Source organism: Bombus vosnesenskii, unplaced genomic scaffold, assembly GCF_011952255.1.
Source record: "Bombus vosnesenskii isolate JDL3184/JDL3185 unplaced genomic scaffold, Bvos_JDL3184-5_v1.1 scf7180000013267, whole genome shotgun sequence".
Lineage (NCBI taxonomy): Eukaryota > Metazoa > Arthropoda > Insecta > Hymenoptera > Apidae > Bombus > Bombus vosnesenskii.
In genome coordinates this window covers 1,224,734-1,237,085 of record NW_022882927.1, presented here as the reverse complement: position 1 = coordinate 1,237,085, position 12,352 = coordinate 1,224,734, and the positions used below count along the sequence as shown (strand labels likewise).

General features: G+C 31.4%; 3 protein-coding genes across 4 annotated transcripts; 2 read left to right on the top strand and 1 right to left on the bottom strand.

The window, feature by feature from the left end:
• On the top strand, positions 1-8,268 carry LOC117230545. The gene is made up of 11 exons (XM_033488124.1): positions 1-156; positions 1,847-1,995; positions 2,161-2,219; positions 2,656-2,797; positions 3,084-3,248; positions 3,417-3,557; positions 6,742-6,891; positions 7,481-7,539; positions 7,619-7,760; positions 7,887-8,051; positions 8,119-8,268. The coding sequence occupies exons 2-11, from the start codon at positions 1,855-1,857 to the stop codon at positions 8,260-8,262; spliced, it is 1,308 nt and encodes a 435-aa protein (XP_033344015.1). The 5' UTR covers positions 1-156; positions 1,847-1,854; the 3' UTR covers positions 8,263-8,268.
• A 79-nt stretch (positions 8,269-8,347) lies between these two features.
• On the bottom strand, positions 8,348-9,938 carry LOC117230397 (pyridoxal phosphate homeostasis protein). Of its 2 annotated transcripts, none has more exons than XM_033487811.1 (4): positions 9,819-9,938; positions 9,317-9,677; positions 8,798-9,039; positions 8,348-8,721 (listed from the first exon to the last, which is right to left on the bottom strand). In XM_033487811.1, exons 1-4 carry the CDS (start codon positions 9,888-9,890, stop codon positions 8,650-8,652), a joined length of 747 nt encoding a protein of 248 aa, XP_033343702.1. In that variant the 5' UTR covers positions 9,891-9,938; the 3' UTR covers positions 8,348-8,649. The 2 variants fall into 2 exon arrangements, with proteins under 2 accessions (XP_033343702.1, XP_033343701.1); XM_033487810.1 differs by having other exon boundaries at positions 8,348-8,717.
• Positions 9,939-10,535: 597 nt separating this feature from the next.
• LOC117230399 (NADH-ubiquinone oxidoreductase subunit 8) lies at positions 10,536-12,093 on the top strand. Its single transcript, XM_033487817.1, has 4 exons — positions 10,536-10,790; positions 10,940-11,183; positions 11,261-11,453; positions 11,740-12,093. The coding sequence occupies exons 1-4, from the start codon at positions 10,763-10,765 to the stop codon at positions 11,869-11,871; spliced, it is 597 nt and encodes a 198-aa protein (XP_033343708.1). The 5' UTR covers positions 10,536-10,762; the 3' UTR covers positions 11,872-12,093.
• The last annotated feature ends 259 nt before the right edge of the window (positions 12,094-12,352 follow it).

Genomic DNA, 12,352 nt, shown 5'->3' with positions numbered 1-12,352 from the left:
TTTATAAAGAGACTGGAGAGCTAACTCCTTTAGATAGCTCCCAATTATCTGGTAGTATACCATTGGAAAACTCGTATTTGAATTTACTTTACTCGTCTTCGTTTATCTGCCACATATCATCCTTGTTTTCGTCGTCCGAAGATCCGACTATAACCGGTACGAAGTTTCATGGACAGTGCTTTCAGTTTTTGATTTAACGTTGATCTTAATTGTCAATTGTGTTTTTGCCGAATAAAGTAGAATCTCATTGTTGTACAGCTATTGCTTGAGAGTGAAGTTCGATATGTCATTTTGCAACACGATTATCGATTTGGTGCATGGTGGAGATAACCAGACAAGGAGTGTTTACTTCAAGTGTGCCTGTAGTCCTTTAAAACTGTGAACGAATAATACAGAGAAAATATTTAATCTTGTAACGATAAAAAGTTGATCCATAACGCAACTTGTTTGGCGCAACAGGCATGCCATATATGCTTGGCTGTTTTTAAGTTAATAGATCCAATGTTTTTAAACGTAACGTATTAATAAGTTAAACCAATGTATTACATTACATTTTTCACGCTATATTAATATATTTCTATATACTAATTTATATATATTATATATATAGCAAACGTAACTTTGTAGTTATATAAAGGTATAGATTCTTTAGAAAATACTGGCACATTTGAATAAACATCGATATAAAAATTACTTGCGACTGTATCGAATAAATATAAAGTGATATAGTTATTAGGCTTTTTTATATTAACTAGTGTATAGCAGTAAGGAGTTCATTGAAGACGCGATTGAAGAACCGGCTATTGCATGATGGAAAGTTATTTAGTATTTCCGCTGACCTAAATAACTATCATGCGTAACACTGAGATAGAAAGAAACTTCGTGGGACGGTACAGAGGCAAAGGAATTATTAATCTCAGTGGCCTCCACCATTTTCGGCCAATACGGTGTTTAACTTTGAGATTGTATCGAGTTGTGCGAAAAACAACTAATCGGCATTCCTTCGGGGAACTTCCTTCTATCTCCGCACTGTACTCTTTTCCCCTCTTAATCGTTACGATCTCAATACTGAGTCATGCCATTGTTACGTGCACAAATACGTGGATACACGTATACACGTAACTTTCCATCTATGTACGATATACAGCATGTCCAATTTATCTCGAACCGCTGAAATATCTCGAAAAAAACACGATGATACAAAAAAATATTTCAGAAAAAGATTGCACAGCGTTGAGGGGGACATACTATACTCTTGTGTATTTAATCTTGCGATAACCTTGAGAGTGGCATTACAATTTTATTACGTATTCTTGTAGCTTTACGTATTCTTTGTAGCAAACGTTTTCAAAATACCATAAACCCGTATCGTTCGCGCCATCCGTTATCGAGATACGAACTTTAAAATCCGATGTGTCGCCGGCATTAGCGTTATCCGATGTGCACCATAGAGAAATGTCAAGGTTATCGTAAGGTCAAGTACACGAGAGTGTACTATATCCTCCACGATATCGAGCAATATTTTTCTGAAACGTTTTTTCGTATGATTCGTGTTCACTGTATATTATATCTATATTCAATGTATCTATAAATCGTATCGTTAAAACTTTTCTTCTGTCGCACGTCTGTTGAATAGTCGAAACGATCACATATTTCCTTATTTAAATTAACGCATAATCATTTCGCAATAAGTAAATAAATTTATTTCTAGTTTTAATATTATAATATAATTTTATAATTGTTTAAGTAATAACCAGTCTAAATTTTATTTCTATTTTTAATTCTACACGTCAGTCCGAATCGAAGTCAGCGAGTTTCTTAAATGACGCATTACATACCGTTACAGAAATTAAAATGCCAATTGATTTTTATCAACTTCCTGGAAGCGCTCCGTGCCGTGCCGCTGCATTGGCAGCTGCCGCGCTTGGTATCGAAATGAATTTTAAGGAAGTTGCTTTAATGAACGGAGATAACTTAAAACCAGAATATTTGAAGGTACGTGTAACTGATATAAGCTAAACGTAACTCTATTACACTTGTATCGAATTCTATTAAAGCAAGAAATTAATATCTTGTATCAAATACTCGAATATTTTATTACATTTATATTTACTTTTAATATATTTTACTTTAATATATTTGATGTCTCCTTATGTACAGATGAACCCACAGCACACGATACCTACAATCGATGATAATGGTTTCTACTTGTGGGAAAGGTGAACTTGATCGATATATTATATTATGAATACTTCTTTAATTTCAAAGAATCTCGTTCTTTTTTCTCAATACGATGATCTACCGTTTGTATGCTATTATATAAGTATACCTGCACCTAAATACCCATACGATTACAGTGCGTACGATCAGGCGAAAATTATTCAGATAACAGACTGGCAGGAATTTAATAAATTGATCATTAACTAACATTTCGTTCCAAGAAATAGAATCCTATTATCGCTCTAACGCTATTTTGTAATTCTGTTGCGATTGCGTCTTTCCTTTCGGTAGATTTGCACTTTCTGTCTTACAAGTCTGTGTTACAGTTTTCATGTATGGAGTATTCCAGTAATCTAATACGAGCGAGCAATTAGAATAATTAACAAGATCAGGAATAAAAACGTATAGACGTTATGTACATTCTTTTTCTTTCAGTCGGGCTATTATGACATACCTGGTAAATCAATATGGTAAGAATGACTCCTTATATCCAAAGGATCCGAAGAAACGCGCGGTCGTTGATCAAAGGTTGTATTTCGACGCCTGCACTCTGTATAAATCTTTCGCAGACTATTACGTAAGTTTAAAGCTATTTAGTGACTTTTTATGGCGCATTGAAAGGAATTTCTATGTTACATGACGTTGCTAGATTTTTTTAAATAAAAAACTAACTTAATAGATCCTTACATATTTCATCATGCGTGGTATTCGTAAATAATTTCTTTTATTCTTATAAAAGTAGACAATTTAGGTGATATATACATGATTTTCTCGTCGAATCGTTTAAAACCGCTATTTAATCTTTTATTTTAGAACGTGTATGAAGCGAATAATTAATTAGCGATCTTAACATTTTTCATTAGTATCCTATAATCTTCGCCAAAGCCCCTAAAGATCAAGCGAAATACGAAGCTATTGGTACAGCCATGTCTTTCCTTAATACATTCCTCGAAGGACAAGACTACGTGGCAGGAGAGAACATGACTCTTGCTGACCTGTCCATTGTGGCCACCGTGTCCACGATAGAGGTAATTTCCTTGAAAATATTATCTTATCAAAATATATGTTATGTTACATTGATAATAATATGACAGTAACGCCACTATCAAGAGACTTAGAAAAAAGTCATAAAAAAGAGTTTTAGAGAACTCTTTTATATAAAGTCACATTTATTCGTTACATCGTTTTAACAACAGGCCATGGACTACAATCTCAGCAAATATAAAAATGTGACCAAATGGTATGCAAAGATCAAGTCGGAAGCTCCAAAATACGAGGAGTACAACAACGCAGGCGTAAAGGCATTCAAGGATTTGGTGCATAACATGACGAAAAAGTGAAAAGCGAAACACAATAACAATATTCGAAACCATGATTTCTTTTATGTGAATTCTATATGAATAAAATTTTTATCGTTCCCTTTTACAGAGAGGAATTCTGCTTACGTATAAGTATAGAGTCTAAATGATACATATATAATTGCCTTATATGTACTGTTATTGTTTTATATTTTGCAAAGGTTGTATTTATTATTATTAATACCGTCAAAAAATGTCTCGAATTTTCAGAAGCGCTTCACACGAGATCATCGTCCACCCAACTAATTTAATTGTCAGATCGGTAATTAACGTAAACGTAAATAAGAATGTTGGGCCGAAGTCACGCAGCCTTTCGTTACGACTGAAATTTTTCTTAGAACTCGTTCATTTTCTCGACACCATTCGAAAACAATTTGTACGTGACGTTACTCGTTCATCGTCGAAAGCAATCAACCAATGACACCAGCATGGCATCATCAGCAGTCAACGTGTTACAAATGGAAACTTTACGAGCGAATAAGCACCAGCCAATATTCGATCGTTTTAACGAATATTATTTCACACATGAATATTTTCCTTCAGCGTATTTACAAGCGAGAAATCGAATTCGTTAATGCTCGTTCACACTCGTTCATGCTCGCAATACTGGCCACGTTTGTTCGTTCATGTTCGTTCATGCTTGTCCGCGTTGTTCGTCAAGTGTAGATCCGGCTCAGAATGCTCGTAAATGCTATTGCGGAGTCGTTATAGCAGCACATCGACGCGTATACACTATCGAACCTATTTTTCTCCTGAAATTCTAAAAATTGGCAAACATTAAGTTCCAAAAATATTAATACATTGCATATTCATATAGCCATATGTGTATACTGAATTTTACATAGTTTCATTTTAGTTTTCGTACGAATTGAGGTAACCAACAACATCGTTACGTATCTAATTCTGTTTAATTTGACTGTCTCCTACGGTGACGTTGTTTTAATATAGAAACGAACGAAAGAAATAATTCTACATGAAAAATGAAATAAAAAATATATCGCAAATTTTGAGAACTAAAAACACGTTGTAATAATTGTCAGCTTGACGTTCACATACGGTGAAAAAGAACTGTTTCGAACCCATTTAAGGTAAAATTACCATTACCACGCACGATACAGTAAATAGTGGAATCAGCATCAAATACGTATTAATGAACCTTGTAATTATAGTAGCCACTTGCTGTTCGCAGTGCGACCAATTTACTTCAGCAATGACCATCCTTTTGATTCGATGTTCATTTGCTAATTATCCTCGACCTCGGTTTCACGTACGTTTTAATTACACTCCAATGATCGGTAAAACACTTTCATCGATAGTTGCTTTTCTTTTTGCTATAACCAAACGGGAAAGATCTTTTCGTTTCTACGAGGAAACTTTGAGTCCTATCGTAAAACATCCCCTAATGAATAAAATAAAAATATCATTAAACAAGAATAAATACTTTTAATAGTTTTAGAAGGAAATGATATTTACATAAAAGTGTGATCATTTGTGATTGCTTCTAAGTTAAAACAATTTATTTAAATATGTATTACGCGGTCGTTGAATCCGCATTAATTATAACTGAACCAGGGATTTTTATACAAATTTATATTTTTACGAACACAAGTAAAGAAATAGAACTTAAATAGAGACTCGTTTTGCTTATTAAAGATTATAACGAGTACTTTACTTTCCGTATTTCCGATATTTTATATAATTTTACGTATTAAACATATTCTATACACTTTTGTCTCTTTAACGAATACTTTTAGTGTGTAGATACTTTCTACAGCCATTACATACATGTACATACATATATTATTATATGTATATGTACATCGAATGAGTCAGCGCACAAGCTCTACTCACAATCAATTCACCTGTACGAATAAGATAAAGCATATTCATACCTTTCCTACCGTTCACAAGGAACGATCGCACTAATATTTCTCGAGACAGTGATAATAATTATTAAAAAGGAATTTGATATCACACGCCAGTTGTAAAATTATTACTATTACGAAAAGGTAGCAATTATTTCTTTGCATGTTCGTGATCGTGTTCACTGCTTCGTATACCGATTATAAAGGGCACCAAGATTTATTGATAAATTAAAATTTGTTTATTTGTTAGATTTATTTCTAAATTAAGAAACTCTCGACAAGTAAGAAGTATGATTTTGAATTTATCGTATACATATGCCCAATTCTCGTTGTTAGACAGTTCAATGAGTCGCCTTCTTTACGTTGTTTGTACGTACGCTTGAACTGTTTCGCGTGTATCGATTGCTTGTTAATGGCGCACGCACGTAGCAGTACTTTACTACACATGTAGTTCCAGATCACGTATATATAGGTTCGTCGTATGAAAAATAGTCCTCTATCGATTACATCGATTGAAAACAAAACTGTGGCAATACGCTTCAATCGGCCAAGAGATGAAACCCTTACTTGCCGCGCGCTTCCGCGCGTGTTGCGCTTTGGAAACGGTTCCCATCGAATTTCAGTTCGGCAATCTCGCCATCGCTCGTTCCATTCGTCGTAAGAGCAAACGAATTCTTTCCTCTTTCCAATTTTTTATCGCTCTTTTCTGTTTTGTTTCTCTTTTATACCGTTTTTCGATGCAAATTCTCGATCTTTATTGGACTTCAACTAAAACCGAATATTCATGGTGCAAACATTGGAAAATCTCACAATAACTCTTGGCATTGTTCAACAATGACGAAAAGAATGTGCCATAGGACGTATTAAATGCGAAGTAAGGTACACAGGATAGTTCTGTAACTTTCGTATGTGTGTATATTGATTTAGTTAGCGATATTGATTCTATCGAAAATCGTTGTGAACGAAACCGGCGCCGCTGAAAAAAAGGGGGCGTGTAATGGAATATTTCAATACTTTTCACTGACGGTCTCGAAAGTTTTAAAGTTGCAACGAAATATTTTTTCGATAACGTTGAAACGATACTTCACTAGCATGTGATACGCGGCAAATGTTTAATTGCATTGAGCGGCAAGTCGCAAGCTACACGTGTGTTTAAAATGTTCAACCAGTTAATTATTGTTAATGATTTCTATCTATCCTTTGCGAGGAATTATATTATACTTTCAGTCATACTGCGTGCTACCATCGTGAATTTTAATTACATTGTAACTGATGTTGAAATATATTCTTTTAGTTAACAAGCAATCATGTCAGTGGATCTGTATTACACGCCAATGAGTTCACCCTGCAGAGCGGTTCTCTTGACTGCCGAGGCCATTGGTATTACTTTAAATTTAATAGAAATCAATTTATTTGAAGGCGAACATCTAAAGCCAGAATTTGAACAGGTCAGCGTGCTTAAATATGTCTTGTGTTATCTATTCTTTACGAAGTTTACTATATTCCATATTATTGTAACATTTCATCTCTTCTAGTTCACCCTCGGAAATATACTGTTCATAATTTAGATAAATTTTCATATTTTCGGAGCAAATAACATATCTATATTGGTATATTTCCATGAAGTTAATCCATAACATAAAGAAATACGTTTTATACATTCAATTGGCAATCGATTGTGATAGCATGTCGAATGTGGTCAACATAAAACCGCAAAAGGTTAAAAATCTTAAATAAATATCAAGAGTCATTTACGTAATAATGTCAATTGAAATATTATTATTATCAATACACTATATTACACGGACCTATCAAATTAATAATGTACGGTCAACGAAACATTATACGCTTCCTCGATTATACAGCATTCGCAACAGTTAACTGAAAGTAATTAATTAGAGGACTGCGTTTATTCTGTTTTATTTCGTTCTTCGATATTTCGCTATTCGTTTTATTCGATACCTACACAGTATGTGTTAAAATGAAATTTTACAGTAATGCGTAAAATAACATATGGCGATTATATTCCTATTATAGCTGAATCCACAGAAAACTGTCCCGTTTCTTGTAGACGGCGATTACAAACTATCTGAAAGGTTTGTAATTAATTAATACGCAATGTGTATCATTTTCGTTTCTTATCATCCTTTAATCTCTTTCAATAAACGATTGCAGTCGAGCCATCATGTCATATTTAGTTGATCAATATGGTAAAAACATTCGTCTAAATCCGCAAACACCGGCTGGTCGAGCATTGGTCAATCATCGATTACATTTTGATATTGGTACCTTGTATAGGGGCATGAAAAATTATTATGTAAGTTATTCAAAATTAAACCACTTTTATATCTTTCTTGTGTTTTCTTCCTTTTTGAAATAGGAGAAGTAAGGTGAGAATATAAAATAAATGATTATATCCTGAAACCGAACGAACTTGTTACAGTATCCAGTTGTGTTTAGAGGGGCAAATTACAATCCAGAATATTACAAGGTACTCGAAGGCGCGTTTGATGTCCTCGATAAATTTTTAAATGGGCAAGATTACGTCGCTGGACGCAATTTGACCATCGCCGATCTCGCATTGGCAGCCACTGTATCAACATCGGAGGTATACATACATCATGAGAAAAAGGGAACGTTAATTGGTAGATTTAAATGATGGTTACTGATCGTAGGTTTTCGGTTTCGAGGTGGAGAAATACGTGAATGTTGCTAAATGGATGGAGAGAATAAAATCATCCGCGCCAGGTTATCGTAAAGCCAATGGTGAAGGATTAGAAATAATGAAAAAATTGGCCGATAATGCAAAAAAGGAGTAATCTATGCCACTATTGATATATTGGCATGTTATTTGTTAAATTTAGTAAAATTGTAGAAAGTAGAAAATAATAAAGTAAGCCTTCCTTAGAAATACATTGAGACTTTATGATCACTCTGTATTTATCCATTTAAGGAGAGAAATAATCATTTAAGGACTTTACGATATCGTCCAACTCTTTATACATATTTTATCTATCTATCGATACATATATGAGAAGTATTTTATCTAACTTTATTACTTGAAATTATTAAAATTTTTCCAAAATGTTTCCTACAACAGTAGTATATTACTGTAGAGACCGACCAACCTACACAACATAAATTATATTTATAACGATATTATACAATATATTTATACAAATATTATACAAAAAATATGTATTTCATTAGGTATCCTTTTTCGCTCTTTCCCCAAATATAGCAGTACCAACTCTAATATTAGTACTTCCCAACTCTACCTGCATAAAGATAATATCATATTTTAATACGTGTCTGACATTTTTAAGAAAGTATAACAATTTCTAATAAAATTACCGCATGTTCATAATCATTTGACATTCCCATTGATAACTCTATCTTATTTAAATCAATACCCAATTCTTTTGAAACTTTTTCTCTACATTCTTTCAGACACAAAAAATCAGGATTTGGTCCTTTAGCGAGATCATGTCCAAACATGCCTATTGTCATAAGACCTACAAATTCTAAACTTGTACAGTTATCAATAACATGCTGAACAAGAGTACAAACATCTGTGATTTCGCAACCACTCTTTTCTGAAAATGTAAATTTATAATATATTTAACTTACTAAATTATAAAATCAGAATAATCCTAATAACTAGAAGCCAAGACATAGTTTACATTTATTTGAACTTTCTTATTTGAAGATGAAACAAAAATTTTGCATGAATTTCATATTTTTAAGGACGTATAAATATTATGTTAAGAAGATTGAATATAATAAAACATGCAATATTTTTGTTCATAATATTTTCATATAGAAATATACACAATAATCGTAACCAATTACTAGAATTACAATATGTAATACCTTGTTCGTTGCTAGTATTAACCTGTACCATTACTTTTAATTTCAAATTTTCATGTACTCTAATTTTAGACCAAGACGTATTTAATGCTGATGCAAGTTTTTCATTATCTATTGTTTCAATAATATACAAATTTGGAGTAGTTAATAATTTGTTTATTTTATTGCGTTGAAGATGGCCAATAAAATGCCAACGTATATCTGTACATGTTTCTAAAATACTTGAGTGATTTCCTTTTTCAACTAATTCATTGACATAATTTTCTCCAAAATGTCTTTGACCAGCTTTATACGCATCCACAATTAATTCAACTGATTTCAATTTACTCACAGCTACTAAACGTGGCTCAAAATACTTGTATTCCTGTGAAAAGGAGGTTAAATATACAAATTATTACTATTAAAACATATCTCTAGTGTTTTATGTTTATATTTTTATTTAATCTATTTACATAATTCCAAAATAATTATCATTATATAAATTTATATAATATTTGTAACATACGAGTAGCCTTCTAGCAGAAGCAGCAATAATTTTATCTTGCACTACTTTTAAATTCGTTACTAATTCGGCCATTTTGACTACTTTTTAAACTCTTTTTTATAACATTTTTTATCACTACGAATAAATTAAGATGATATTATACTATTATATAATACTTAAATAATACTTTATCTATGGTTTTTAATACATATAATAAATATGTATTACACATTTTACTTAAAAGAACTGTTCCGACTAAGATAAAACAAATTTGTTATTAAATTACTGTGTGTAGCATTATAAGAAACCATAATCAGTGTTATAATCCATACTCAACATTACAGGTTAAACTGCAGCGGTAATTATATGTTATGACAGCAAGAAAATTTAAAAAACAATTAATAAAAGTAATATAACGATATGACTTTTCCCTTTGTTTCTATTTAAATTCTAAAATGGAACACAATATATTTGACAATTAAGGCAAACCTATAAATTCTACATAAATTTATCAATAAATGAAATGTATTGTTCACTTCTTCCTCTAAGGAACAATAGAAATATTTTAATTAATTGTTTTTAATACTGAAAATTAATAGACCAGATTTTGGTGAACGTTATTACGTAACCTAGATGCCGCTGATATGTGGGAAAAGTTTGTATATTAGACTTATATAAGCTAATGTAAATATGTATAGTTATACCCATTGTCTATTATAAAGTTACTTATTATATTTATACGACCGTGCACTAACTATAGTATATACATACATATGTGTATATGTATACTATAGTTTTATACGAATACATGAAGTTCAATTTTCAATGCGAAGAAAATTATTCTTAGTTCGCGCATAGCTAGAACCAGATTGTATCTGTATAGTATATATCATATATATATATATATATAGTATATCGTGAGAAGAGTGATTGCACGAAGTGAAAGCAATTATTGAAATTTCAACATGACATTCCTGAAAACTATACAACCAGGTAAATTTAACAAAACTATTTTCTGCTTCCTAATACGATTTAATTGATTCTTTTTCTATCAAATGTAATATACAAATATCATATAACCTATAAAATTATTATTTTGTCTTAATTACACATTTGATTTTATGAAAGTATGCTTTTTACAGGTTTAAAATTATTTCAAACTTCCACGAAAATCTTAAATGTACCTGTACGAACTAAATATTATTTTATTTCCCCGGAGAAGCCAAAGTTTGTTGATAATGCAACAAACAGATCAATGTTTCTAGAAATCATACGTGGTATTGGAATTACACTTTCTAACTTCTTTAGTGAACCTGCAACAATAAACTATCCTTTTGAAAAGGGTCCCTTAAGTCCAAGATTCAGAGGTGAACATGCATTAAGAAGGTATTGGTATAAAGCTTTTTATATCAAGAGTACATAAAATTTGTACTGAAGAAAATGTAATAAATTTATTCTAATAGATATCCTTCAGGTGAAGAAAGATGTATTGCATGCAAATTATGTGAAGCAATTTGTCCAGCACAAGCAATCACTATTGAAGCAGAGGAAAGAGCAGATGGATCCCGCCGTACAACAAGATATGACATAGACATGACAAAATGTATATATTGTGGATTCTGTCAAGAAGCTTGTCCAGTGGATGCAATTGTGGAGGTAACGATTAATACATAAGTATATATATTAGTGCTTGTTTAAATTTAAATAGAGCTATTTTGTCTAAATTCAAATAATCCAGCCTTACCATTACTTAGTGTAATTTAAATTTCAGTATCAATTTAATATAATCCAAATCTAATGCAAAGAGAATAAGTAGACATAGTAAGAGTAATATATTAATTTCTAAGTGTCAATATCTATCATAAAATGTAAACAATTCTATGTAGATATACGGTAATACCTATTACATAAGATTTATATTTACCACATGAATTATTTTTAGGGTCCAAACTTTGAATTTTCAACAGAAACACATGAAGAGTTATTGTACAACAAAGAAAAGTTGCTGAGTAATGGAGACAGGTGGGAATCAGAAATTGCTAGTAATATTTATGCGGATCATTTGTATCGCTAAATAAATTGTAAAATTTAATGAAATATAGTAATAATTAGTAGTAATAATAGAAGATGTCTATTATGTGTGAGCTATTTTATCAATAAAATGCTCGCTATATATGTGTATATATATATATATATATATATATTGTTAATTTTATTGCAAAAGAAGTAGTAATAATGAGACACTACTGATGCTACTTTTCCTTAGCATATACTTACCATATAAATGAATTTAATATCTGCGTTTTTTCCTTTCTATATATTGGTCACATTACTTCATTTAAATCAATAAGAAATGAAATATTTATGTAAATAAATCACGTTATAAAATCATATGAATATCAATTATATTTGATGTTAATGAACAATGACTTAAAATATTATAATTTTCCATGTCTTCATATAAATTTTACACATTAAGTATCTCATTACTAATGAAAATTTTGCATATTATTACCTGTTCTTTTTATTAGTTTCTATACGTTTATTATTTACAA

Coding starts and splice junctions, on each gene's coding strand:
- LOC117230397 (XM_033487810.1), bottom strand. CDS start 9,890: ATGGCCGAATTAGTAACGAATTTAAAAGTAGTGCAAGATAAAATTATT. Junction 9,678..9,818: donor CTTCTGCTAGAAGGCTACTC/GTATGTTACAAA, acceptor TCCTTTTCACAG/GAATACAAGTATTTTGAGCC. Junction 9,040..9,316: donor TAATACTAGCAACGAACAAG/GTATTACATATT, acceptor TTACATTTTCAG/AAAAGAGTGGTTGCGAAATC.
- LOC117230399 (XM_033487817.1), top strand. CDS start 10,763: ATGACATTCCTGAAAACTATACAACCAG. Junction 10,791..10,939: donor CCTGAAAACTATACAACCAG/GTAAATTTAACA, acceptor TGCTTTTTACAG/GTTTAAAATTATTTCAAACT. Junction 11,184..11,260: donor GGTGAACATGCATTAAGAAG/GTATTGGTATAA, acceptor TTATTCTAATAG/ATATCCTTCAGGTGAAGAAA.
- LOC117230545 (XM_033488124.1), top strand. CDS start 1,855: ATGCCAATTGATTTTTATCAACTTCCTGGAAGCGCTCCGTGCCGTGCC. Junction 2,220..2,655: donor GGTTTCTACTTGTGGGAAAG/GTGAACTTGATC, acceptor TTTTTCTTTCAG/TCGGGCTATTATGACATACC. Junction 2,798..3,083: donor AATCTTTCGCAGACTATTAC/GTAAGTTTAAAG, acceptor ATTTTTCATTAG/TATCCTATAATCTTCGCCAA.